The sequence below is a fragment of the Trichechus manatus genome, unplaced genomic scaffold (assembly GCF_000243295.1).
Source record: "Trichechus manatus latirostris isolate Lorelei unplaced genomic scaffold, TriManLat1.0 scaffold00195, whole genome shotgun sequence".
In the NCBI taxonomy this organism is placed as follows: Eukaryota; Metazoa; Chordata; class Mammalia; order Sirenia; family Trichechidae; genus Trichechus; species Trichechus manatus.
In genome coordinates this window covers 3679689-3704079 of record NW_004444131.1, presented here as the reverse complement: position 1 = coordinate 3704079, position 24391 = coordinate 3679689, and the positions used below count along the sequence as shown (strand labels likewise).

Below are 24391 nucleotides of genomic sequence, written 5' to 3'. Positions count from 1 at the left end.
TATATATATACACATATATATATATATATATACACACACACACACGTACATACACATATAAACATACAGTATATATGTGTGTGTGTGTAAAATAGTGTATAGTACTTTATATATATAGTATATATACATATACATATACACACTGTATTATACAGTAACTATATGCATACATATATAGCATATGTTTACATCTACTATTTGCTAACAGAAGTCCTGGTGGCATGGTGAAGAGCTTGGCTGCTAACCAAAAGGTTGGCAGTATGAATCCACTAGTCACTCCTTGGAAACCCTATGGGCAGTTCTACTCTGTCCTATAGTGTTGCGGTGAGTTGCAATCAACTTGACGGTGATTTTTTTTTTTTCCCCCTAACTATGGATTTGCCTAGAAATTGTCTGGTTGAACACTGAATACCTATGGATTACAGGTAAGAAATGATGGAGTATTTAATGAACTCTAAACCCAGACTGTCGAGATGCAATGACAATAGTATCTTCTTCATTGGGTTGTTATGAGGACTGAGTCAATGTGTGTGAAGCACTTATAACAGTGCTTGGCACATAATGGGTATTCAGTAAGTGCCCACTTTTTTATTAATGTTACAATTTATTTAAATAATCTTGGTCAAGAATGTAGAGCTTAAATAATGTACCTGTATTAACCCTTTGATTTGAAAGTGTTAAAATTTCAAAGAAAAACTCTTCCTCAAAATTGATGTGGAGAAAGGAGCAGGACCCAAGGACCTATTATTAAAGTTAAAATTTGAATCAGTAATAAAACATGGCCAGATCAAATTGCATCCTTGATTTTTCTTTCTTTCGGTTCATAAACAGGACACTCTACAAGTGTAGCTCCTAAGAAACATTACAATGAAATGTGGTCTTAATATGAAATGTAAAATACAGTAATAAACTGTATTTTAGATTTTCACAACTAAAATGTCGTGAAGGAACTTGTGCAATGCTCTAAAATATCTAAAGGAAATCCAAACAACCAAAATTTAGGAGCATAAAGACAGAATTTTAAATAAATTCATGGCATCCTATCAGGAGGACTTTGCTTATAAAACTGTAAATTAGATGTTATTCTCTATAGCCTCTGTAGGCCTATTAAGCATACTAAGTAGATTCATGTTACTTTAGAATGAATATTAAATATAACATATTTTTAAACCAGCATAAGCTACTTCACCTTACAGCCTAATGTTACCATTCTAAGATGAGGCAGGTTACTAAAATGATAAAAAGGAAACAGTTACTGTGCCAAGCACTGTGCTTGTACTTCACAAAAATCATCTCATTTCATCTGTGAAGTTAATATTTTCAATTGTTTACATAAAGAAAGTGAAGAGGAAAGAATTCAGTCTTAGAACTTAAAACTACATATAAAAATTAAGAAAATAATTTTGTGCCACTAGTGTTAAAATATAATACTAAAAATAGTACTTCACATCCCTACTTTTAAGTAAACAAACTAAACTTGATTCAAATTGAGTGTGCATGTATAAATTAGGGCTCTTTTTCCATATACCAAGTACAAATCAGTAAAGTCTTTAGAAAAGGTAAAACTAAAAAGCTTTAAGGACAAAAGACCTGGAAGACTAATTTACATTAGCAGTACTGACCATGATATATTAACACACATGATATTTAATATATACTCATTATTTTTAAAAAGAGTATTATCTGATGAAATAAAGAGGTCTACTTTATAGAGCATACATTTAAGGCAAGTGTCTCCCTAAACTATTTCTTCTTGCATCATGTACCTCTGATGCTTCCTCTGTTTAAGACATTCAATAACATAAACAGGCTTTTCTTTCTCATGTCTTTCTGGAAAACCACTCTCTGACAGCACTTGGAAAATTCACATTTCTGAAGAGCACTATTAAGCTGTCACCACAATTATTCAATGAAGTGGAAATTTCCCAAAGCCTCTGTGTTTTTCAAATGTAATTCCTCTAACAGTCTGGGATTTACAAAAGTCTGAATAACAAAAAATAAAATAAGGCAAAGAAAATAATTTCTGAATCTTATTTAAAGAAGAAACTACAAAAATTAATGTTTCCTTTTTCAAATTTCAGTGCTAGCCTACTCTTTTACTAAAGGTAGTCACAGACAAAAGGGTAAAAGAATAACTGTGTTTACACTCTTATTTTTACATTACTGCTAATGACAAAACAAAGAGGAACTTGAATATTAAACAAAAAGTACCCAAACCTCATAGAAAATCATTACAAATGATAGAAAAATCTTTAACAATCTCTCAAATACTAAAACAAATTTGTATGCACTTGTCTTAGGCTGGGTTCTCTAGAGAAGCAAAACAGTGAAGCATATAAATATATACACAGAGAGAATTATATCAAGGAAATGGCTCACATGGTTGTAAAGGCTGGAAAGTTACAAGTCTGTGGGTCAGGCTGGAGGCTTCTCCTGACTCATGTAGCTGCAGTGGCTGGTGAACCCAAGATTGGCAGGTCACACAGCAGGCCTCTGGCACACAGGCTGCAGAGACTGATGATTCCCAAGATCAGCAGGTAAGATTGTAGCTCAAGTCCCAAGAACCAGAGGTCAGATGAACAGAAGCCAGCTGCAGGATCCAGAGCGAGCAAAAGCCAACAAGCACTGCCAGTAAGTCTACCTATATTGCATGCAAGCCACACCCCCAAGGAACTCCCTTTCAATGTACTGGCTGCTCATAACAGACCTCATCATGGAGGTGACAGGATTACATCAGGTTTACTACGGAGGCGATTACATCATTATATAGCTGCCAAACTACATCATAACTAACAAGTCACTGAGAATCATGGTCCAGCCAAGTTGACACACAACCCTAACCATCACAGTCCATCCCTTGTCAACTTGGCACTGATACACATAAAGACAATTATGGGTATAAAATAAAGACAATTATAAAGTCATACTGGTGACCATGATACATCTAACATGCATACAACCAAAAATGCACTATCCCTGTTTACATCTTATATTTTATAAGTGAAGAAAACAAAAATATTTGATGCACACATACAACAAGGAAGAAATACTCATAACAATTACACTCCTTGTTTCTGCAATTGCTCACGTGGTTGTAACTGGCATTTAGAACTACCTTCTTGCACCACTCATTCCGTATTCCCTTTTCCCTAGGCAAGCACCTCAGCTGGTCATCATTCCTTGCCTGGAGTGGGTGACTCAAACCTTCATTCCTGAAGAGTCTGGGCCATCTGTAGTTATGTTGAATTGGGTTGCTGTAGTTTTCCACTGCTTTTAAACACAGGGCACAGTAGTACTAAGAGACATCCTAAGGGATCTCCTGTATTCCAGACATGCTCTTTTTTATCTCCATTACGTAATACCAATCCGATTTCCTCTTGGTAATCAGGATCAATCACCCCAGCCAGTATGGTAACTCCCTTCTTTGCCTCTTGATCCAGAGGCATGACGAGCCCAGAGTGGTCAGGTGGCATTCTTAAATTTCAGTTCAATGGTACCAGGGTTGTGCTCCTGGTGGGAGCAATCTTTCCATTGAAACTAAGATCTCTAGACCCCCACAGCATAGGGTTGTGGGGACAGAAAGCAAAAAACTTGTAAGTGGGTCACTGGGGGTAATAGTGAGTGCTGCCACTCTCATTTCTACCTCTTCGTTCTGGACCAATGAATCTTGTCTATGGGAGAAACAACGTCATATATTGGATGCTGGTTTAGGGCATATACAACCTCTTGGAGAACACTGCTCCAATCCTGCAAGGTATTGCCACCTAGCTGGCACTGTAATTGCATCTTTAAAAGGTCATTCCATCGTTCTATTAAGCCAGCTGCTTCAGATGATGGGGAACATGGTAAGACCAGTGAATTTCATAAGCATGGGACTACTGTGGAGCCTCGTAGCACACTGGTTAAGAGCTCAGGCTGCTAACGAAAAGGTCAGCAGTTTGAATCCAGCAGTCGCTCCTATTGGGAAGTTCTACTCTGTCCTATAGGATCACTATGAGTCAGAACTGACTCAACAACAGTGGTGCTTTTTTTTTTTTTTTTGGCGGGGGGGGAGGGTTGGGCCGATTGCTGCACTTCATTTGCTGTACAGTGTGTCCTTAATTGGAGATGATTCTGTGTGGGATACCATGACAGTAGATGAGGTACTCTCTTAAGTCCACAGATGGTAGTTTTGGCAGAAGGATTGCATGCAGGGAAGGCAAATCCATATCCAGAGTAAATATCAATTCCAGTAAGAATAAAACGCTGCCCTTTCCATGATGGAAGTTGTCCAATGTAATCAACCTGCCACCAGGTTGCTGGCTGATCACCTCAAGGAATGGTGCCATATTGGGGATTCAGTGTTGGTCTCTGCTGCTGGCAGATTTGGCAATCAGCAGTGGTTGTAACCAAGTTGGCCTTGTTGAGTGGAAGTCCATGTTGCTGAGCCCAGGCATAAACCTTTATCCCTGCCACCATGGCCACTTTGTTCATGAGACCATTGGGCAATGACAGGAGTGGCTGAGGAAAGAGGATGACTGGTTTCCACAGAATGCATCATCCTATCCACTTGATGGTTAAAATCATCCTCTGCTGAGGTCACCCTTTGGTGAGCATTCACATGAGACACAAATATCTTCACTTCTTTGGCCCATTCAGAATAACCTATCCACATACCTCTTCCCCATACCTCCTTGTCACCAATTTTCCAATCATGTTCCTTCCAAGTCCCTGACCATCCAGCCAAACCACTGGCTACAATCCATGAATCAGTATAAAATCGTACAACTGGCCCTTTCTCCTTCTAAGCAAAGTGAACAACCAGGTGCACTGCTCAAAGTTCTGCCCATTGGGAGGATTTCCCTTCACCACTGTCCTTCAGGGAGGTCCGAGAAAGGTCCGTCCACTTTTGAGTGAAGCCTGCATATCACACAGAACCACCTGTAAACCAGGCACGAGTTTTCTCTTCAGTCAACTGATCATAAGGAACTCCCCATAAGGGCACAGGTGCAGACTGGGAGTGGGGAGATTATGTGACAGAAGTGGAAACCATGAGCATTTGGGCCACTTCCTCATTCAACTTACTTGTGCCTTCAGGTCCTGCTTGGGTCCGATTTCATATATACCACTTCCATTTAACAATGGAGTGCTGCTGTGCACATCCGACTTTGAGTCTGTGGGTCAGACTAAACCTAGTTCATGATGAGCAGCTGATGCTGCATGGTGACTTGTGACCCATTGTTAAAGAATTCAGTCTCTGCAAAGGGCCCAGTAACAAGCCAAAAGCTGTTTCTTAAAAGGAGAGTAGTTATCTGCGAAGGATAGCAGTGCTTTGCTCCAAAATCCTAAGGGTGTACGCTGTGATTCATCAATAAGGGCCTGCCAAAGACTTCAAACAGCATCTTTATCTGCAACTGACATTTCAAGCACCATTGGATCAGCTGGATCATATGGTCCAAGTGGCAGAGAGCCTTGCACAGCAGCCTGAACCTGTTGCAGAGCTATCTCTCGGTTTGGGCCCCACTCAAAACTACCAGCTTTTCAAGTCAGTTGATATGTAGGCCAGAGTACCACATCCATATGAGGGATATGTCGCCTCCAAAATCCGAAGAGGCCTCAGGCATTCTACCTCCTTTTTAGTTGTGCGGAGCCAGACGCAATAACTTAACCTTCACTTTATAAGGAGTATCTCGACATGCTCCACACCACTGGACCCCTAGAAATTTCACTGAGTTGGAGGCACCTGAAATTCTGTCAGATTAATTTCCTACCCTCTCACACACAGACGTTTTACCAATAAGTCCGGAGTCATTAGTATTTCTTCCTTACTGGTCAAATCAGCATAGTGTCATCAATGTAATGGACCAGTATGACATCTTCTGGAAGGGAAAGGCAACCAAGGGCCCTGCAGACTAAATTATGACATAGGGATGGAGAGTTCATATACTTCTGAAGTAGGACAGTGAAGGTGTATGGCCGGCCTTGCCAGCTGAGCTTCTGGTGGGCCTTCAAAACAGGTATAGAAAAAACTCATTAGCCAGATTAATGGCTGCATACCAGGTACCAGAAGATGTACTAATTTGCTCAAGCAATGAAACCACACCTGGAACAGCAGCTGTCACTGGATTCACTACCTGGTTAGATTTTTGATAATACCCTGTCATCCTCCAAGATCGATCTGTTTTTCGCACAGGCCAAATAGGCAAGTTGAATGGCAATGTGGTGGAAACCATCACCCAGTGTCCTTTAAGTTCTTGATGGTAGCAGTCATCTCTGCAATCCCTCCAGGAATGCAGTATTGCTTTTGGTTACTATTTTTCTAGGTAGTGGCAGTTCTAATGACTTCCACTTGGCTTTTCCTACCATAATAGTCCTTACTCCACTTGTCAGGGATCCAGTGTGGTGATTCTGCCAGTTGCTGAGTGTATTTATTCCAATTGTGCATTTTAGAATTGGGGAAATCATTACAGGATAGATTCAGGGATGCACTGGACTCACTGTGAGCTGAACCTTAACTAAGACTCCCTTAATAAACCTGACTCCAGACACCTACACTCTGACTGGTGGGCCACACTGATGTTTTGAGTCTCCTGGAATTAGTGTCAGTTCAGAGCCAGTATCCAGTAATCCTCAGAAAGTTTGATTATTTCCTTTTCCCCAATGAACAGTCACTCTTGTAAAAGGCCATAGATCCCTCTGGGGAAGGCTAGGAGAAAGATTAACACTATAAATTTTTGGCAGTGTAGCGGGGTCCTCCCTCAAGGGCTCCTAGCCTTCCCTTCATTCAAGGGGTTGTGGGTCTACAAACTGGATCAAGCCTGGGATTTGATTGAGGGTCCATGACTCTCTACTCTGCGATTCGAGTTACACCACTGTTCACTTGACCAAGAATTCGTCTGCTTATATAGATCAAGAAAATATTTAGTAGATTTCCGATCTATTTCACTCCTAGGGACACCATAACTAAGTATCCAAAACCATAAGTCCATACAAGTCAGACTATTCTGATTACACTTTGACTCCACTGTCCATTACAGTAACCACACCCACCTTGTCTTTGCTAGCTGAGTGCCACCATTGGCCCCTACACAACAGGGTCCAATCAGCCCCACTGTAGTTAGGTGTCTTAACTCAGGGCAGTTCCCACTGTCAAATCTGACTTACATAAAATAGCAATTATAGAAGTCTTCAAGGATGCTGGGGCTCCCTTCACAAATTTGTTCCTCACCACTGTGGTAAAAGTTGTGTCCTCTGGACACTCCCTGTGTGGGTCTGTGAGTCTAACCCATTATAATCCACTCTGACCTGCCAATATCCCTAAGCCTTTGGACTTCTTCTTTTACAGTATACCAAAGCAGGTCTGGCGCTTCAACTTGATTTAATGTGTGCTACTGCGTAACCCATGCTTCAGCAAACCAACCAAATAAACTATTAGATCCTTTCTTTACCTCTTGTGTTGAAACACTGAATGAAGAATCTGTGTTTAGTGGGCCCATATCAATAAACTCAGACTGATCCATCTTTATGTTCCTTGTACCATTATCCCACACCCTTAACAGCCATTCCCACACATATTCCCCAGGTTTTTGTTTGTACATATTAGAAAACTTAAGCAGTTCTTTTGGAGTATAGTATACCTCCTCTGGATCATGTTTTCTACTTTACCTTTTGGGCCTTGCTGGGATTTAAGTCTAGTTATAGAACTAGCAGTAAAAACGGGTAGTAGGGATGTGTTCGGAGAACATTCAGCAACAACTTGCAAGGCATCTGCCTCAGGTAATGCCCCAGGCAATGACTCAGATGCCTCCCCAGAAGATGGCTCAAAGCCTCTGCAGACACAACTGGTTTAATCTCATCAGATAGGGGTGGAGGGGCTAATGGTTTTACTGGTATGAGTGGCTTAGCAGACAAAGTTGGAATAATCTCTCCAAATGGGAGTGAGAAGGCTGGTTCTGTTGGCAGGAGTGATTCAACGGAATTTAGGGGCTGAGTGTCCCCATTTTCTTGATTATCTGCCCATACGTCCCCATTCCAACTTTCAGGATTCCAGTGCTTCCAATCAATGCCCTCACTTTAACTTCAGACACCATTTGAGGTTGGGAATTCAACTGCCATTGTAGTTCTGCCACTCCTACAATAAGACTCTGGGTTTAGTTTTTGGCAATATCAGCTCTTACTGCAAGAAATAAGGCTTTCTTTCAGGGCACAAGTGGCAACTTTGAGGTCGTTTATGCGGTGCTTGAGCTGGGACTCTGAAGTCATAAGTTCATCACTTTCATCATTTCATCCAGCGAAATTAGGACCAACCAACCAGCTTCCTTATACTTCTCACTCTGACAAAACTGCAGAAAGGTATCAAATAGGCAATCACCAAGAACCTTGCCTCTCACAAATACCTGATCTACTGATGGTGATATTTTGCATATTTCTATTGCCACTTCATGCCATGGATTAGCAGTGCCCTCTTGACTACTGGAAGCAGAGTCATCAACATCTTTAAGACTAGGCAGACTTGAGAACCAATTTAGAAAACTCATTCTTACAATTTAGTTTCTCTAGAACCACTCCCGGTACCAAATGTCTTAGGCTGAGTTCTCCAGAGAAGCAAAACAGTGAAGTGTATAAATATATATATATAGAGAGAGATTTATACCAAGGAAATGGCTCGTGCAGTTGTGGAGACTGAAAAGTCCCACGTCTGTGGGTCAAGCTGGATGCTTTTCTTGACTCACATAGCTGCAGGGGCTGGCGAAGTCAAGGTTGGCAGGTTAAAGAGCAGGTCTCTGGCACACAGGCTGCAGACGCAGACAATTCCCAAGATCGGCAGATAAGCTGCTACATCAACTCCCAAGAACCAGAGATCAGATGAACAGGAGCCAGCTTCAGGATCCAGAGCAAGCAAAAGCCAGGCAGTTTGCCAGAAAGTCCATCTATACTGAATGCAAGCCACATCCCCAAGGAAACTTCCTTTCAACTGATTGGCTGCTCATAACAGAACTCATCATGGGGGTGTACCTTGTATCAGATCTATTATGCATGTGATTACATCATTACACAGCTGCCAGACTACATCATAACTACCAAACCACTGAGAATCTTGGCCCAGCCAACTTGACACACAACCTTAACCATCACAGCACTCTTTTATGGTTATAAGAATAGAAATAGAAAGTCAAAATATTCTTCTGAAATTTGTCTTTGACTGCTTCATACCTGTTAAAATTACCTTTGAAACATCAAAATTGATTCAAAGCAAAGTAGTATCACCTTTAGTAAACTGATTGGGATGGAAACATTAAAGTTCATTCTAAAGTCAAAAACTAACCTTTACAGAACTCTATTAGTTATATTAAAAACTATCAAAATATAATTGCAAATACATAATAAATTCTTGTTCAAGTTAAACAAAATGGCCACCAATATTAACAGTTTACCAATTATGTTTATTTACTTATGGCCGTTTAATCCTATTACATTCAAGAAGGAGTTACAGTTCAAAACAATATTTTCTTTAATTGGTTAACTAAGGAACAGCATATGATGCACATCTAACATTTACTGAAAAATTTCACTCCCTTACTTTTTTTTCCAAACTTTGCTTATTTTTATGTATAACTCTAAGTGAAGACAAACAATATGTTCAAAATAATGAAACAGAAGTAAGGAAAAAGAGCCCAGGGAAGGAATAAGTAACAATAAGGGGCGACAGAGGTAAAGGCAACAGTAAAATGGAAATTTTTATCTCAAAATTTCAAGAGGAACATTTTCCACCTTCAATAAGAGTTCCTCAACCAGGAGAATTATACTGAAACTTTAAAAACAAGATCCAATTAAGCATTGAGTTTAAGCTAGATCTACTTAGCTGGAAGTAAATAGACTATATTAACCTACCACCATGATGCAGATCATCTTTAATATACAAATATGTTACTGACCCACTAATCAACAGCAAATGCGGCTTGAGTTTTTTGTTTTTGTTTTTTTCTGATAGCCATCTACAGCCTTCCTGGTCCTATTTAAGACCAATAAGATGCATTTTTGACACAGCTGGACAAAACAATGAGAAATACCATTCTAATTTTTCCAATGGATTGAAATAGAAAATTATACAACTCGTAGATTAAAATACAGTTCCAAGTATCCCTTGTTAAGTCATTCCTACTTCAATCCCTCACAGTATGCCAGGTCTGTATGCATTTAGAAAGGAGAAGGTAAGATCAGCATAATCTCTGAACAACATTCCCCAGTGGCTTTTTCTGCCTCCCTAGAGTCTAGTTCTTTCAAAAAATACACAGGACCTTTGAAAGATTAAGTTTTACATTAAAACTAATTCTTCCAAGGCAGTATGTCGATACTGAGGATCTCCAGAGTTTCTTTCCAGCTCCTTTCATCTTCCCTTCTGTCTTTACTGAAACCTTGAGAAATGGTCATTTACAAAGAAGAGTTATTTAGTTTTCCTGGTTGAGGTGCCATGCTCAGGGCCTACAGGCTTCATCAGCAGCTTTAAGGAATTACACTTCAGAAAGCCAGTTTTAAAGCACATCCTTTCCAGTAGCTCCATCTGGGTTACCTCGCCCACATAGATCTTCATGGCAATGTTATCAATTCCCAAGAAACTTGGAACAAGAAAAGTTCAGGATATCATCACCATGGCTTTCAGAGTACATTACACATTTATGAGATAAATGGGGGAAATGGGAATATGGACTGCATAGTATACCAAGGAATTACTGCTGATGTATTAGGTATGATAATGACATTTGGTTATATAAGAAAATGTCCATAATTTTTTTTAAGTATTGCATACCCAGAAGTAAGTAGGAGTAAAATGATATGATGTCTGAGATCTACAGAGCTGCCTAAAATATTTCCACCAAAAGGAGAAGAAAAAAAAAGAGGACAGATGAGACGAGTGCTATAATATCTTCGTAACTGTTAAGTTTATATACATGTAGCATCATTATATATCATCATGCATTATACTACTCTTGTATATATGTGAAATTTTTCATAATAAAAGAAGATTTTTAATGGAAACTTCCCATTACTCCTTTAAAGATTATATTTAGAAGATGCAAGTGTAACTATTTTAAAACCACTTTGTATACTATATAGTTTTACTGCATTTCACCATTGGGTTTTTGGAAAGGGTTTCTCTCCCGGATTGGTTATTTAAAACAGACTCTCCAATTTATTGCCAAAAGTGTTTCCAGAAACTGCAATCTGGGGGTGAGGGCGTGGGAGAGTGGGGGTAGAATCTAGTCGCATATATCAACACATGGACTCAACAAACAAGATGGCAGCTGCCATTGAAAATAAAACATAAAAAATAATGCAAGCAAGAAGGAAGCTAAGTCACAATATTTAGCCATCCCAAAGTTTGTTAATGACAACTCATGCTTTCCACTTTTTCTTTTTCTTTTTTTGCTTTCCACTTTTGACATTATCACCACTGAGACTTCTATTTTCTTTCAAATACAAGTAGAAGGAAAAAGTTCCATTATCCATACCAATCTGGGAAGTTATAAACTAGAAAACACTGAAAGCTTAAAACCGCAGGCCTCCCTTGGAGCACGCCTGCCTCCTTCAGTCAATCAGCAGAACAGAGGCCTGCTAGCAAAGACCGAGCTCAACAGTTTCCAGCTTTTTCTAAATGGGATGCTTTTCAGAGTAAACTATGCCCTGAAAACTACTAATATCAAACAACACCAGATGTCAAAGACCAAACCAACTGAATCTTTTGGTCACAGCTTTTGTTCCCACACGGTTTAATGATAAATTGAACACGTAAACAAGATAAGTTTTATAAATTCCTCTTTATATAAAATTGAATTTAAGTCTAAAACACCTGGGAACTTAACAGTCCTCTAGTTTGAAGGAGCTCTGGTGGCACAGTGATTAAGCATTCAGCTGCTAACCCAAAGGTCAGCAGTTCCAACCCACCAGGCGCTCTGTGGGAGAAAGACACGGCAGTCTGCTTCCATAAAGATTACAGCCTTGGAAACCCTATGGGGCAGTTCTACTCTGTCCTATAGGGTCACTGTAAGATGGAATCAACTCGATGGCAAGGAGCTGGGTTTCCTTATTTTTTAGTTTGAAGAAACTAAAACAAATGGCAAGTAAATATAATGCCATCAGAATTGTTCAGAAGAGTCAAATCACTTTTGGCATACGTCATAGGGTTAATAGAGACTGAGTTTAATTTCCAATCGTTCTAAATACATATTATACAATCATAATGAATAGTCAAAAATGAACAGCTTCAGGCATCACAAGAACCTAAATAAGTAATTATGTTTAGAAAGTTCTGACTGCCACTATGCTAATACTGACTTTTCCCTGAACCCTGTGATACTGGAAAACAGCAATGGTTAAAGAAATCCTTCCACTCTTTGCGTTCATGAAAACAGCTTGCTGCAAATAAGCACTCTTCCTATGTGGCTTAGATAAGACTCACGGATTCCCCTTTCTTTATCTATAAGGCCAGACACAGACCCTCCAAATTCCCATTTCTTGCCTCATAAATGAATAACTGAATTGCTTGTCCCCAATGGTCAATCAGAACTTGTTAACTAAACTTTGGTTAAGCTTCTCTCCTTCCCCCAAGTGCCTGAATTATGGCCCATTCTCACTCAGCCGGAGCCAACATACTAACCCTCTTTCAGGGCTCCTCCCAGAGCACAGCCTGGCCTCAGCATAAAACAGTCTGATTTACTATCTAATGATGTCACCCGCTCATCCCACCTCTCCACAACTGTTTTCTAGCCTTGTTTACTCTCAGCCTCTAAAAGAAAAGCGCTTTTTCCCTAACTCTTTGAGACATTGCTAGATCTTACAGTCAAGGTTCTCCCAACGTGGAAGTCCCTCCCCCACCTTCCCTTTCTCCCTTCCTTTCTGAATCAAGCTTCTCCCTACTGAAGTCTGGATTTGTTTTTATCTGACACCTATTTCTTTGAAAAAGTCATGATCCATGCGTGGCATAGAGGATAATTCTTAGTTAACCAAAATAATCCATGAATCAGAATGCAGATTACTTCTTAATTTCATAACATTCCTTGTATATGGGCGATAAAAACTGTAGTTTATTTTTTGATGAAATATTTCAAACACACAGAAAATACAACAGAGCAAATCCATGAACTCACCATCCAGATTTAATAAATATCAACATTTAATATATTTGAGACGTTTAAAGAAACATTATAAACCATAGGCTTTTTTTGGTTCCTGATTTAGCTTCTCACAAATCGTATCTCCTCCCTTGATTTTATTCAAAGTGTTACAGACTTCCCCACACTCAAGTTCTCACTCCTTCTCCTCACAGACCCATCTTTCTATATTATTTTATAGACAAATACCTTGAAGCATCTATACTTCCAATTTCTACTTCCTCTCCTCTTATTTATTCTCCAACCTACTAAAACCTAGTTTCAGTCCCTCATAAACCTATACTATTTGACCATGTAGTAACTTCTGACTGAAGCTCACAGGACTGGGTGTCACCCAGCCCGAAGGTCCTCAGAATTGCAACTTATCATCTTTGGACAATGAGGATCTATTGTTCTGATTGTGCAGGCAGGCAGGCTGGGGGGAAAAAGGCCTGAATGGAAGAAATCTGTGAGGCCGTACCTAATGGGAGGGGAAGGAAGGCAGAAGGAAGATTCGCTTTCAATTACAACTTCAGCAAAGAAAGGCAGAATTGTAGACTAGGAATCATGGCTATAAAAATTCTGGAAGATTTCCAAACTTGTTAAAAAGTATATATGGTATGCTTTTATTCTATTCCCTCCTATTCTATCCTAGCCTATTGTTTCCCTTCCCTTCCCATCCCATCCTGTCCTATCCTATCGTATCCAATTCACAATGACAAAAAAGTCTAAAGGATATACATCAAAATGTTAATAATGACTAAATTTCTAGATGTTAAGATTATGGATTGTTTTTATCTTCTTCTTTTTAACAACATATACTTAGTAAAGTTTTTATAATGAACATATCTTTTTTTTTTTTTTTAAATAAGAAAAAGGTTGCTTTTTTTCTTTTAAGCAAAAGGTTTGCACGCTTCTCTTTCAGGATAACAAAGAAGGGTGTTGCCAGGGAGATGCAGCTCCTTGGGATACATGTGAGGAGAAAACCTCCAGGGAGTGAGTGAGTGTTGGCAGCCTGAAAGAGGAAAGAAGGCAGGCTAAATCCATGGAGCCCAGTCTTAGAAAAGATCTCCCAGGAACCAGTCTGGCCTGAGACTTAATCAAAGAAAGGCCCCAACACTCTTCCTAGGCCTTCCAATGGTCATCAAGTCCTTTCAGTCTCCCTTCAAATTACTGCTGGAATCTTACTGTTCCTTTTCATCTCCACACTACCACTACTACACAAGCCACCCAAATGGTGTCCTAGAGACTGGCTCAATGACTTCCAATCCATCCTCCACGTGGTTACATGCTCTAAACGGTGAGTATTTTAAAACACTGCAATAATTCCCCACTGACCATAGGATACTCTAAATTCTGAAAATGAGTATCACACTCTGCTTACCTAAACCAGCTCAGCTTCCCAGGAGACAACTAGACTCCAGTTAGATTTGATACCGGCAGTTCTCTAAACGCCCCGTACTCTGGCTTTGTGCCTCCACTCATGCTCTTCCCTTTGCCTAGAATATGCTTCCCTACCCTTACCTACCTGGCAAGCTTCTATTCTCCCTTTACATCTAGCTCAAATGAACAATCCTCTGTAAAGGACTCCTGGTCAACTGGCTGCTCCCTCTGCTATACTCCTTAGCCATTTTGTACATAACATCTTACAGCACTCATTTTGCTGTTGGGTTTATTGTTAAATACCTGTCTATCCCACTAAACCATAAGATATTTGAGGTCAGGAACTATATATCCCTATGCATTGAGAATAGTGCCTAGCACACAGTAGATACTCAATAAATATTTGATAAATTAATTAATATTAGGCCAAGTATAAATAAAACACCATGAAGTGTTCATCTTTACTACATATTTTTGTAGAAATATCAGAAATAAATTTTAGGAGCTGAAAAACAGTGACTAACTCACTCTGGTACTCTCTGAATGAAGTCAATTCAGAGTTTAAGACCTAACTGAAAAGAAAGCATATGTAAAGCCAAATATATACTGGGCCAACAGTAAGATTTGTGCCATCTTTATAGCTAAAAACATAGAACTGTAACAATTTTGGAATTACCATCTGAACTAGTAATTTGAGGATAACATATCAAAGGAAGAGTTTTTGTTTCTTCCTTCCCATAGCGGTGGTGATGATGGTGGGGGGATGCAAAGTATGTGTTAAAATGCAGAAGTAATTATAAATTGTATCTTCTCTTCAAAATCAAATTGGTAAGCATGGTTAATAACCTGAGACGATGGAAAACTTAAAGATCAACTGCAAGAAAATAGTATCTGCACATAACTCTCATTTCCATATATTTTAACTTTTATCAGTGCCTGCCTAGTGCCTAAATTGAATTTACCTGAGCTAAAGTAGGAATTGAATTTGGACCAGTCTGAGTCTGCATATGAGCAGATTCGTTCTCTGCCACAGAAGCTGTTACACTTCCATCCTGCTGGGATTCAATTGTTTCCATGGTCATTTGTCTGAAAAGACAATAAAAAGGAAGAAGTATTAAGGCTCTATCTGAAATATTTCCCTATTTTTATCTAGCTTTCTGATACTCATTGCTGACATCTAGTTGTACTGTCTTAAATTCTCAAGAAGTAGTTTCACTAGTAAAGTCCTAAGTCTCCAGATTTAAGACACCTTCTTCTGCTTGCTGGCTAGGAACACTGCCAAGGGGGCACTGTGAAATCTTTTACCGGAATTAGCTTATTTTAAAACAATTTTTAAAAATCTTATGATGAATCCTCCCTGATAATTATTTTAAGCCCTCTTCTAAATATGAATGTATGATAAAATTAGTTTTTTTCCATTAAAGTGTAAGTATTCTATAAGTCTCAAGGCCTAATATACCTTTTTTGTAAAATGATGTAGTATGAAAGAATTTCTCCACTTATAGATTAAACACATTATAATATAAATATGTCTTTTGTTTTGTTAGCACCAAGTAGCTTCTGACTAAAAGCCTCCCAAACAAACTGAATCACTCAAAGCTAACCACTTGTCTTGCAGCTCCCTAATTACTTAAAGAGGAGAATCTAATTTTTCCAGAAGTTTTTGACATGATTTTAGTTTCTCTGTGAATTCAATTTAAGTTGTTGATGATTTCTACATGGAGTCTTTCTAGATAGAAGGTAAACTATATTATATTTAATGTTATCCCACTGGGAGAAACTATAAAATGCAAACAAAATAAATAAAACAAAATTAAATTTTTAAAATTTACTTATAGGAACTTTGGTAAAGGGTAAGACAGGACACAATACTGGGGACACCAGCACAACTTCTACAAGGCAAGGTCATGGTAGCTCCACAGACAGCATCCAAACTCCCTGAGGGACAAATTCCTGGACTGAGGGCTGTGGGGACCATGGTCTCGGGGAACATCTAGCTCAATTGGTGTTAACAGTTTATAAAGACAACGTTCTATATTCTACTTTGGTGAGTAGTGTCTGGGGGTCTTAAAAGCTTGTGAGTGGACATCTAAGACACTCCACTGGTCTCACCCCACCGGGAGTAAGGGAGAATGAAGAAAACTAAAGACACAAGGGAAAGATTAGTCCAAAGGACCAATGGACCACAACTACCACAGCCTCCACCAGACTGAGTCCGGACTAGCTGGATGATGTCCAGCTACCACCAATGACTGCTCTGACAGGGATCACAATTGAGGGTTCCGGGCAGAGCTGGAGAAAAATGTGGAATAAAATTCTAACTCACAAAAAAAGACCACTGACTGGCCTGACAGAGACTGGAGAAACCCCAAGAATATGGCCCCCAGATACTCTTCTAGCTCAGTAATGAAGTGACTCCTGAGGTTCACCCTTCATCCAAAGATCAGACAGGCCCATAAAATAAAATGAGACTAAAAGGGTACACCAGCTCAGAGGCAAGGACTAGAAGGCAGGAAGGGACAGGAAAGCTAGTAAAAGGGAATCCAAGGTCGACAAGGGAGAGTGTTGACATGTCGTGGGGTTGGTAACCAATGTCATAAAACAATATGTGTACTGTTCAATGAGAAGCTAGTTTGTTCCGTAAACCTTCATCTAAAGTACAATAATTTAAAAAAAAAGAGAAAAAAAAACCTCACTTACAGGAATTATTCCCTTCTCTTGTATATATTTTCACTCACCAATAATAAAAGTTTTTTTTTAACCTTAGTAGTCTTAAAAAAAAAAAAAAAAGAACAGTTTTCATAAAGCTGACTCCGTCTCATAGCAACCTCATGTGTGTCAAAGTAGAACCGTGCTCCATAGCGTTTTTAACGGCTGATTTTCCAGAACTAGATCACCAGGCCTTTCTTCCGAGGTGCCTCTAGGTGGACTCAACTGCCAACCTTTCAATAAGCAGTAGAGTGCATTAACTGTTTGTACCACCCAGGGACTCCTTAGTAATCTAAATATACATCCAAAAGTATGCAGGCCACTTAAAATTTTGGATTAAAATGTCCAAATCTGTTTTCTTGGTTTAGTTACCAGATCCTAGAGCATTTTCCAAACATATCTAACAACCAAACTCTTTTTCCATAAAGTATATCCTAGCATTAGTGTTTTGAAACCAACTTGAGACATGCTGTCTTGTGATATTTTTTGCACCTTTATTAAAACCCTCAAGGTTATACCAAGAACTTGCGACTCAACTAAAAAATTACAAGCTGAAAAGGTCTTCTGGAATAAACTCTATTCATTTTAGAAACATTCATTTAAAACCACCTATGTGACAGAACCTGAGAATACAAAGGTGGGTAAGTCATGGCCCTTCCCCAGTATATCCAAGTGATTTCATTTGACAAGAAAATCTGAGAACCACTTAGCTTATCAGGTAGTCCAGAAATGAATACAATTAACCATAAAGTACCTTCTTTAATTATGTGAAAGATGTTATGTATGAAATGCTTTGGGAAACCTAGGAGGGAATGATTTCAGTCAGCCTGATGGTGGGGCCATATGAGTTGAAGGATGAGTAGGATTTCACCAGGTAGAAAGGAAAGAAGGGCTATGAAGGAAGGAAAATGGCAGAGTATGATCAGGGAATTAATGAGTTGAAAGGATTAGAGAATGTGGCTGAGGGGTGGGAGAGCCTATCTAGATTTAGTAAGGAGGAAGCAGAGTAGAATGGGTAGAATTAGGGCTGGAAAGGCTGGATGGAGCCAGTTTAGGAATAGTTTTTAATATTCTATAAAGAAAGAAATTTCCACCTCACTCAGGTGCTTCTCCTCTACTCCAGGTCCTTCAGTATTTATGAACTTAATTTATATTGTATAAAGTTTCATCTATTTAATATCAACATAGCATTCGGCCAAGAACCAGACAATAGGCAAAAGTTACCTGTTAACAGGCTAAACAAAGGACCCCTCCTGGTCCATATTTTGAACACATTGATTTTTGTTTGAAACACAATTCTCATTTATCTGGTTTCTAAATATACTGGATATAAGAAGTAACAGCTGTCAATGAGTGTGCAATAAATGTGTGGCAATCTGGATCCATACAGGGTAAACTTGCCTAGTTCTTTATACATCAAGAATTTGAAAGATTTGTGAGTTATAATTCAATAACTGACATTCACAATAACTATATCCTAATCATCAAGAAAAGGTTAACTCTGCTCAGCAAACTTTAAGGAAAGAGGGGTAGACATAATAGAATCCAGGAAGACTACCATTAAAAAAAGCTTTATTGTTTAAAAAGGTGAACCTAAACTATTCAAGACTTATGTTTTAAGATATAATAAAAGATTTTAGAAGTTACAGACTTTCTGGAGCCACCAAGGCTGGATGAACCCCCAAAACTATCGCCCTGAGATAATTAAACTTTAAACCTTAACCAAAACTATTTCCGGAAGTCTTCTGAACCAAAAAAAAATAGCTTATCTTAATTATAAAGTACATCTGCTTTGAGCATTGTGCTCTGTTAAAGAATTATCTATGTGAGACTAAACTGACAACGGTAACTTGAAAGGTTGGATGGGAAGCTTAGGGGTCAGTGAGTTTAAGACAATGGTGGTACAATAATTTGGAAAAGGACAGAAACAATGGTGGCACAATTTGAAGAATGTAATCAATGTTACTGAACTGGTCATGCAGAAATTGTTGAAATGGGGTATCTTTGGCTGTATATACTTACACCAGAAATAAAAATACATATTTTTTAAGATTTTAGAAGTTATTACACAGATTTCAAAATGTTTTAAACATTAAGTGTTTTTATAAACATTATCTCATGTGATCACTTTAATTGGTTCCTCTTTTCTCCTGTGTATTTCCCAATGTTTAATCCTTTACCCTCTTCCTTTTTTCAGTCTACGTACTATGGCTTCATTAATCCTGTATAAGGATAGCTCCCAAATCTGTATTTACACCTCCCTCCTACTGGGCATCTCAATTTGAACTTTTCACAGGCACCGGTCCCTTCCCTTATATTCCTGCTTTCAGCAGGGAGCATCACCATCCACTCAAGCTCCAAAGCCAGAATCATGCATCTATATGTCAGTCAGAATCACATCAGCTACAAAAAACCCCACAAAGCTAAACATCAGCCAAATCAGGATGTCACAAGGCCCTGAGCCTCCTAGTGCAGAAAGGCAGCAACAGACAGTCTGCAGCCACACCCACTCACTCTCCCTGCAAGACTCCCACTTAGGGCTGTCGACTAACCTCCTACCCCAACACTGAACCAAGGAGCTAAGCTGCTGCTCCTCACAGTTGCTCTGCCCGTTCTAAAGGCCACACGTCAGTGGGCCCCACAGCCTAAGCTGTGACTGAACTGTGATGCCCCACCCCAGTCAAGTCCAAGATATAAGCTCCTCCGATAGTTCATCTTCACGCTCATAACTGGTGCTTCCTTCCACTCCCCCACCCTCCATGACACAATTCCTTATTCTCCTTCCCACACCTTTGTAGTATGTTATCTGGAACTTCCAAAGCCTGTCAGTGAAATGTAGGAATGCCACTCCTCCTACAGCCCTCTCAAGAGGGCTTGTCCTCTGGCAGCCAACCAGGAACAGGATGCAGGCTTGGCATCCTCTCTGATCCCCAATACTGCTTCCCAGCTGTTTCGCCTCTACTGCCTCCTAAAAACTCTTGTTCCACTGAGGCTCAAGGTCAGCGGTTGTAGGATCCTGTCCTCATTCATACTGTAGTCATCATTAACTCACCTCCAAGATATAAACTGAATATACTGCCCCCTGGAGTCCTCCTCTCCACCTCTGGTTTGATCATTCTGTCTCTTCAACTCTTCAATAAAGACCCAACCCTCACTCTGATCCCTCAGTTCAATGACTTTCTCTACTCGAATAGCTGGCCGCACATTGGACTTTGTCAGTGTCCAAAACTGCTCGACCTCTGAAATAATTAATTCCAACATCCCACTCTGACTGCAACATCCTTCTAGTTTACTCTCTCCCCTAGATTCTTCCTTCACACCTGTTCTCCCACCACACTGAGATCACTGGACCATTGAAGTCTCTACTTTCTTCCTTTCCATCAGCTACCCCCTCCTCATTTCCCACCCTATTCAGCTTAGAATCCATGGTCCATCATCTTAACTACTATTTTCCCAGTGCCCTAAATTATCTTGTCCCCTTTCCTTTTGTTGCATCTGCTTAGTAAATACAAATCTCTCTGCCTTCTCTATGCCTGTATCAAGGCTGATGAACAATACTGAATTAAAATCATGAAACAGAATATTATTATAACTATTCATGGTTTTCAACCTCATCTGGGCCCTTCAAACCGGGCAGCAATCTTACTGAATTTCCTTAGCTTGCTCTCCCATTCTCCACAACTGTTTCATATTTCTTCCCTCTTCTCAAATCCCTGAACTCACCTACCACTTAACAAAAATCTCACCTCCTGTTTCAGATGAGAACGCCCTCAAAATCAACAAACCCGTTTACATCCACACTCACCACCTTCCCTTGTCTCTTGCCTTCTCACTCGTAAATTCCTCTGATCCTATCCCCGTGTCTGCCCTCTTCAGGGGCCCTATGCTATCAATTACTCCCTCTTTCCTTTTCTAATGGTTTCCTTCTATCAAGATTTAAACACATTCAACTCTCCCATCTTAAACACACACACACACACACACACACACACACACACAGAGAGAGAGAGAGAGAGAGAGAGAGAGGACCCTGAACCTCTCTCCTGCCTCTCATTGTCAAACAACTTGAAAGAACTGGCAACACTATCTTCATTTCTTCACCTCCCACCTACTCCTAGACAACCTCAAACTAACTTCTGTTCCACTAAAATGTCTCCAGAAAAGGTAACCAATCTCTGTCACTAAATCCAATGTACATTATAAGTTCTTACCTTGCTTGAACCCTAAGCAGTATGCAAAACTGCTGACCACATCATCCTTCTTAAACTCTCTCTTGATGTCCCCATGTTGCATTTTCTGATTCTCATTCATTCTCTGACAATTCCTCTGAAGTTCCTTTGCCAATTCCTTCCCTTTCTCAATGTGAACCTTTAATAATGCACGTCTTTAGGGTTGTGTTTAGCTTTCTCACCTCACTCTTAACTCTCACCCTGTGTAATATCATCTATTTTTCTGTATTCAAATACAGTCTTTAAGCTATGACTCTCAAACGTAGATCCCTAGGTCAGAGCTTTCTCCTGAATTCCAAAACCATATATTCAATTGCTTATTTAACATCTCCAACCAGATGTCCTGCAGTAACTCAAACTCAATGTGCCCCAAAACTAAACTCCTTTTCTTCCCCCCCAAGCATGTTCCTTCTCGTGAGTTTCCTATCTCAGGAAATGGGATCCCACCATCCAACCAGTTGCTCAGGCAAGAAACCCAGATGTCCTGCCGAAAACCTCTCTTTCAGTCCCTACATCCATCATCACTAGGTGTGATGATTCAACCTTCAAAACAGCAATTAAGCCCCTTCTCTGTTTCCACTGCAACCATTCTAATCTCCCTACTCCAATCCATGCCAATAATTATTTCTCTAAAACATGTATCTCTCTGCTGAAAATACTTCTCCACTTAAAACTCTTCAGCAGCTCCCTACTGACAATAGGATAAAGTTCAAATTTCTTAAAATAACAACAATCATAATTATAATTCTGACATATAATTTAGACATCATTTGAGTGCATACCATGTGGTAAATGCCTACTACTTTTAATTCTTAACAACTCTGTAACCAGTTGCTGTTGAGTGGATTCCAACTCATAGCAAGCCCATGTGTATTTGACTAGAACTGTGATCCATAGCATTTTCAATGGCTGTTTTTCAAAAGCAAGCTGCTAGGTCTTTCTTCTAAGGTGCCTCTGGGTGGACTCGAACTGCAGCCAAACGATTAACCACCCAGGGACTCTGAACAACTCTACAAGGTCAATATAATTAGCTCTCTTTTAGAGATGAGGAAAAGAAGACCGAGGGAGATTAAAACTCTGATCTTACCACAAAGGTAAGTGGCACAGGTTTTGAACCAAGGTATTTTTCCAAAGTTCATATAATCAATTACCTAACCAAACTGTCACATTCATTTCACAATGTGACCTCATTTAACTTTTACAGCCTCATCTCCAGGGACTCCATGCCTTCCCATACTGTACATTCTAGCCTCACTGTCAGCCATTTTCTAAACACGCATCTTATTCCCGTGGTTCTAATGTTTTACATATGCTTGTCCCTGTTACTAGAGTGCACTTCACCCCTTCTTAATCCAATAGGCAAATTCCTACTAGTTTTTCAAGGCCTGACTCAAGGATATCGTCTTTCTAAAGCCTATTCTAGTAGCCTTGGGCAGAATTATTCTCTTCCGAGTTCCCAAAGCATTTTATGTAATACCGCTTACTACAGCACTTGTACAGCATATAATGTTTGTTCACAAAGTAGTGACACTACTGTGAACAACTCAAGGACGGGCACCACATCTTAGCTTTCTATGTATTCCCCAGTGACTAGTCCAGAACCTACCGTAAGTATTAAATCAACCAATTAATCAATGACTCTGTAAGACTGTGCACCTGTCAGATGTTACCATAATGACAAAAATGATGTTTGGGAGATTAAGTGACTCTCTAAAGGGCACACAATAGGTAGCATGACAGGGGCTGAAAAAGGTTTTCTAACTACGACTCCAGTGCTCTTTCCATAGCCAGTGCCCTGAATGTTCTAGTTTAGACATCATTTTATACTAATGATGTACTTTTAAGGAGCCCTAGTGGCACAGTGGTTAAAGTGCTTGGCTGCTAACCAAAAGGTCAGTGGTTCGAACCCACCAGCCACTCTGAAGGAGAAGGATGTAGCAGTCTGCTTCCATAAAGATTTCCAGCCTTAGAAACCCTATGGGGCAGTTCTACTCTGCCCTATAAGGTCACTATGAGTCAGAATTGACTTGACGGCAGTGGGTGTTTTGGTTTGGGTGGTGCAGTGGTTAAGCGCTCAGCTGTTTACTGAAAGGTTGGCAAACCCACCAGCCACTCCATGGGAGAAAGCTATGGCAGTCTGTGGTTGTACAGATTACAGCCTTGAAAACTCTATGGGGCAGTTCTACTCCGTCCTTTAGGGTCACTATGAGTCAAAATCCACTCGACGGCAACGGAGTTAATGAATGTGCTTTTGGGTATGCTGCAACTGTTGTCACAATCTTCATTCGGATATGTTTTGTCTTTCCCACTAGTATGTAGGGATGGTAATTTTTATCCCACTTATATTCTTCTAGAGTGCCTAATACCGTGCTTAGCATGTGTCATTCTGTACAAGTTTGATACAAAAATCAGTTTGTTTGAAGGTTTGTTACTACAGAATAGTAAGCTCAACACTATCAATCTAAAATAACATACCCTACCATAGACAAACAAGTTTATTATGCTTGTCTATTTCTGGCTGCTCTCCAGCACCACTTACCAGGCCCAATGAAAGCCAGTCCCAGGACAGGACTCAGGGCAGAAGACTCAACTAATTTTTGAGTGCTTAATTTGGGACAAACAGTGTACTGGGCATTTCCAAACGCTATCTCAGCAGGAGGTTCAGGACTTAGAACTCAGCTGTAAACAATGCTCATATAATATCAACACATGTAAATCAAATCATTTTCAGATTCTGACAGAGGTGTCTAACTGCCATTCTTCTCTTGACCTGGGCACATTAGGGAATGGAGTGGATGAGAGAATTAAAGAGGATGGACCGGGTGAGAGAAATAAAGGGGATGCAGCGGGTGAGAGAAGTAAAGGGGATAGAGAGGGTGAGAGAAGTAAAGGGGATGGAGCGGGTGAGAGAAGTAAAGGGGCTGCAGCCGGTGAGAGAAGTAA

The 24391-nt window shown here is 39.8% G+C and overlaps 1 protein-coding gene across 19 annotated transcripts in view; it reads right to left on the bottom strand.

The window, feature by feature from the left end:
* The window catches only part of CREM (cAMP responsive element modulator), a 96630-nt gene that overhangs the window by 53859 nt on the left and 18380 nt on the right, over positions 1 to 24391 (bottom strand). For 17 of the 19 annotated variants that reach the window (XM_023741952.1, XM_023741951.1, XM_012558911.2 and 14 more), the window contains one exon: positions 15473 to 15596. In XM_023741952.1, coding sequence (XP_023597720.1) covers positions 15473 to 15596 — 124 coding nt within the window. Of the gene's footprint in view, positions 1 to 15472; positions 15597 to 24391 lie in introns of those variants that run through there. The other 2 variants (XM_023741961.1, XM_023741965.1) reach the window with 1 other exon arrangement.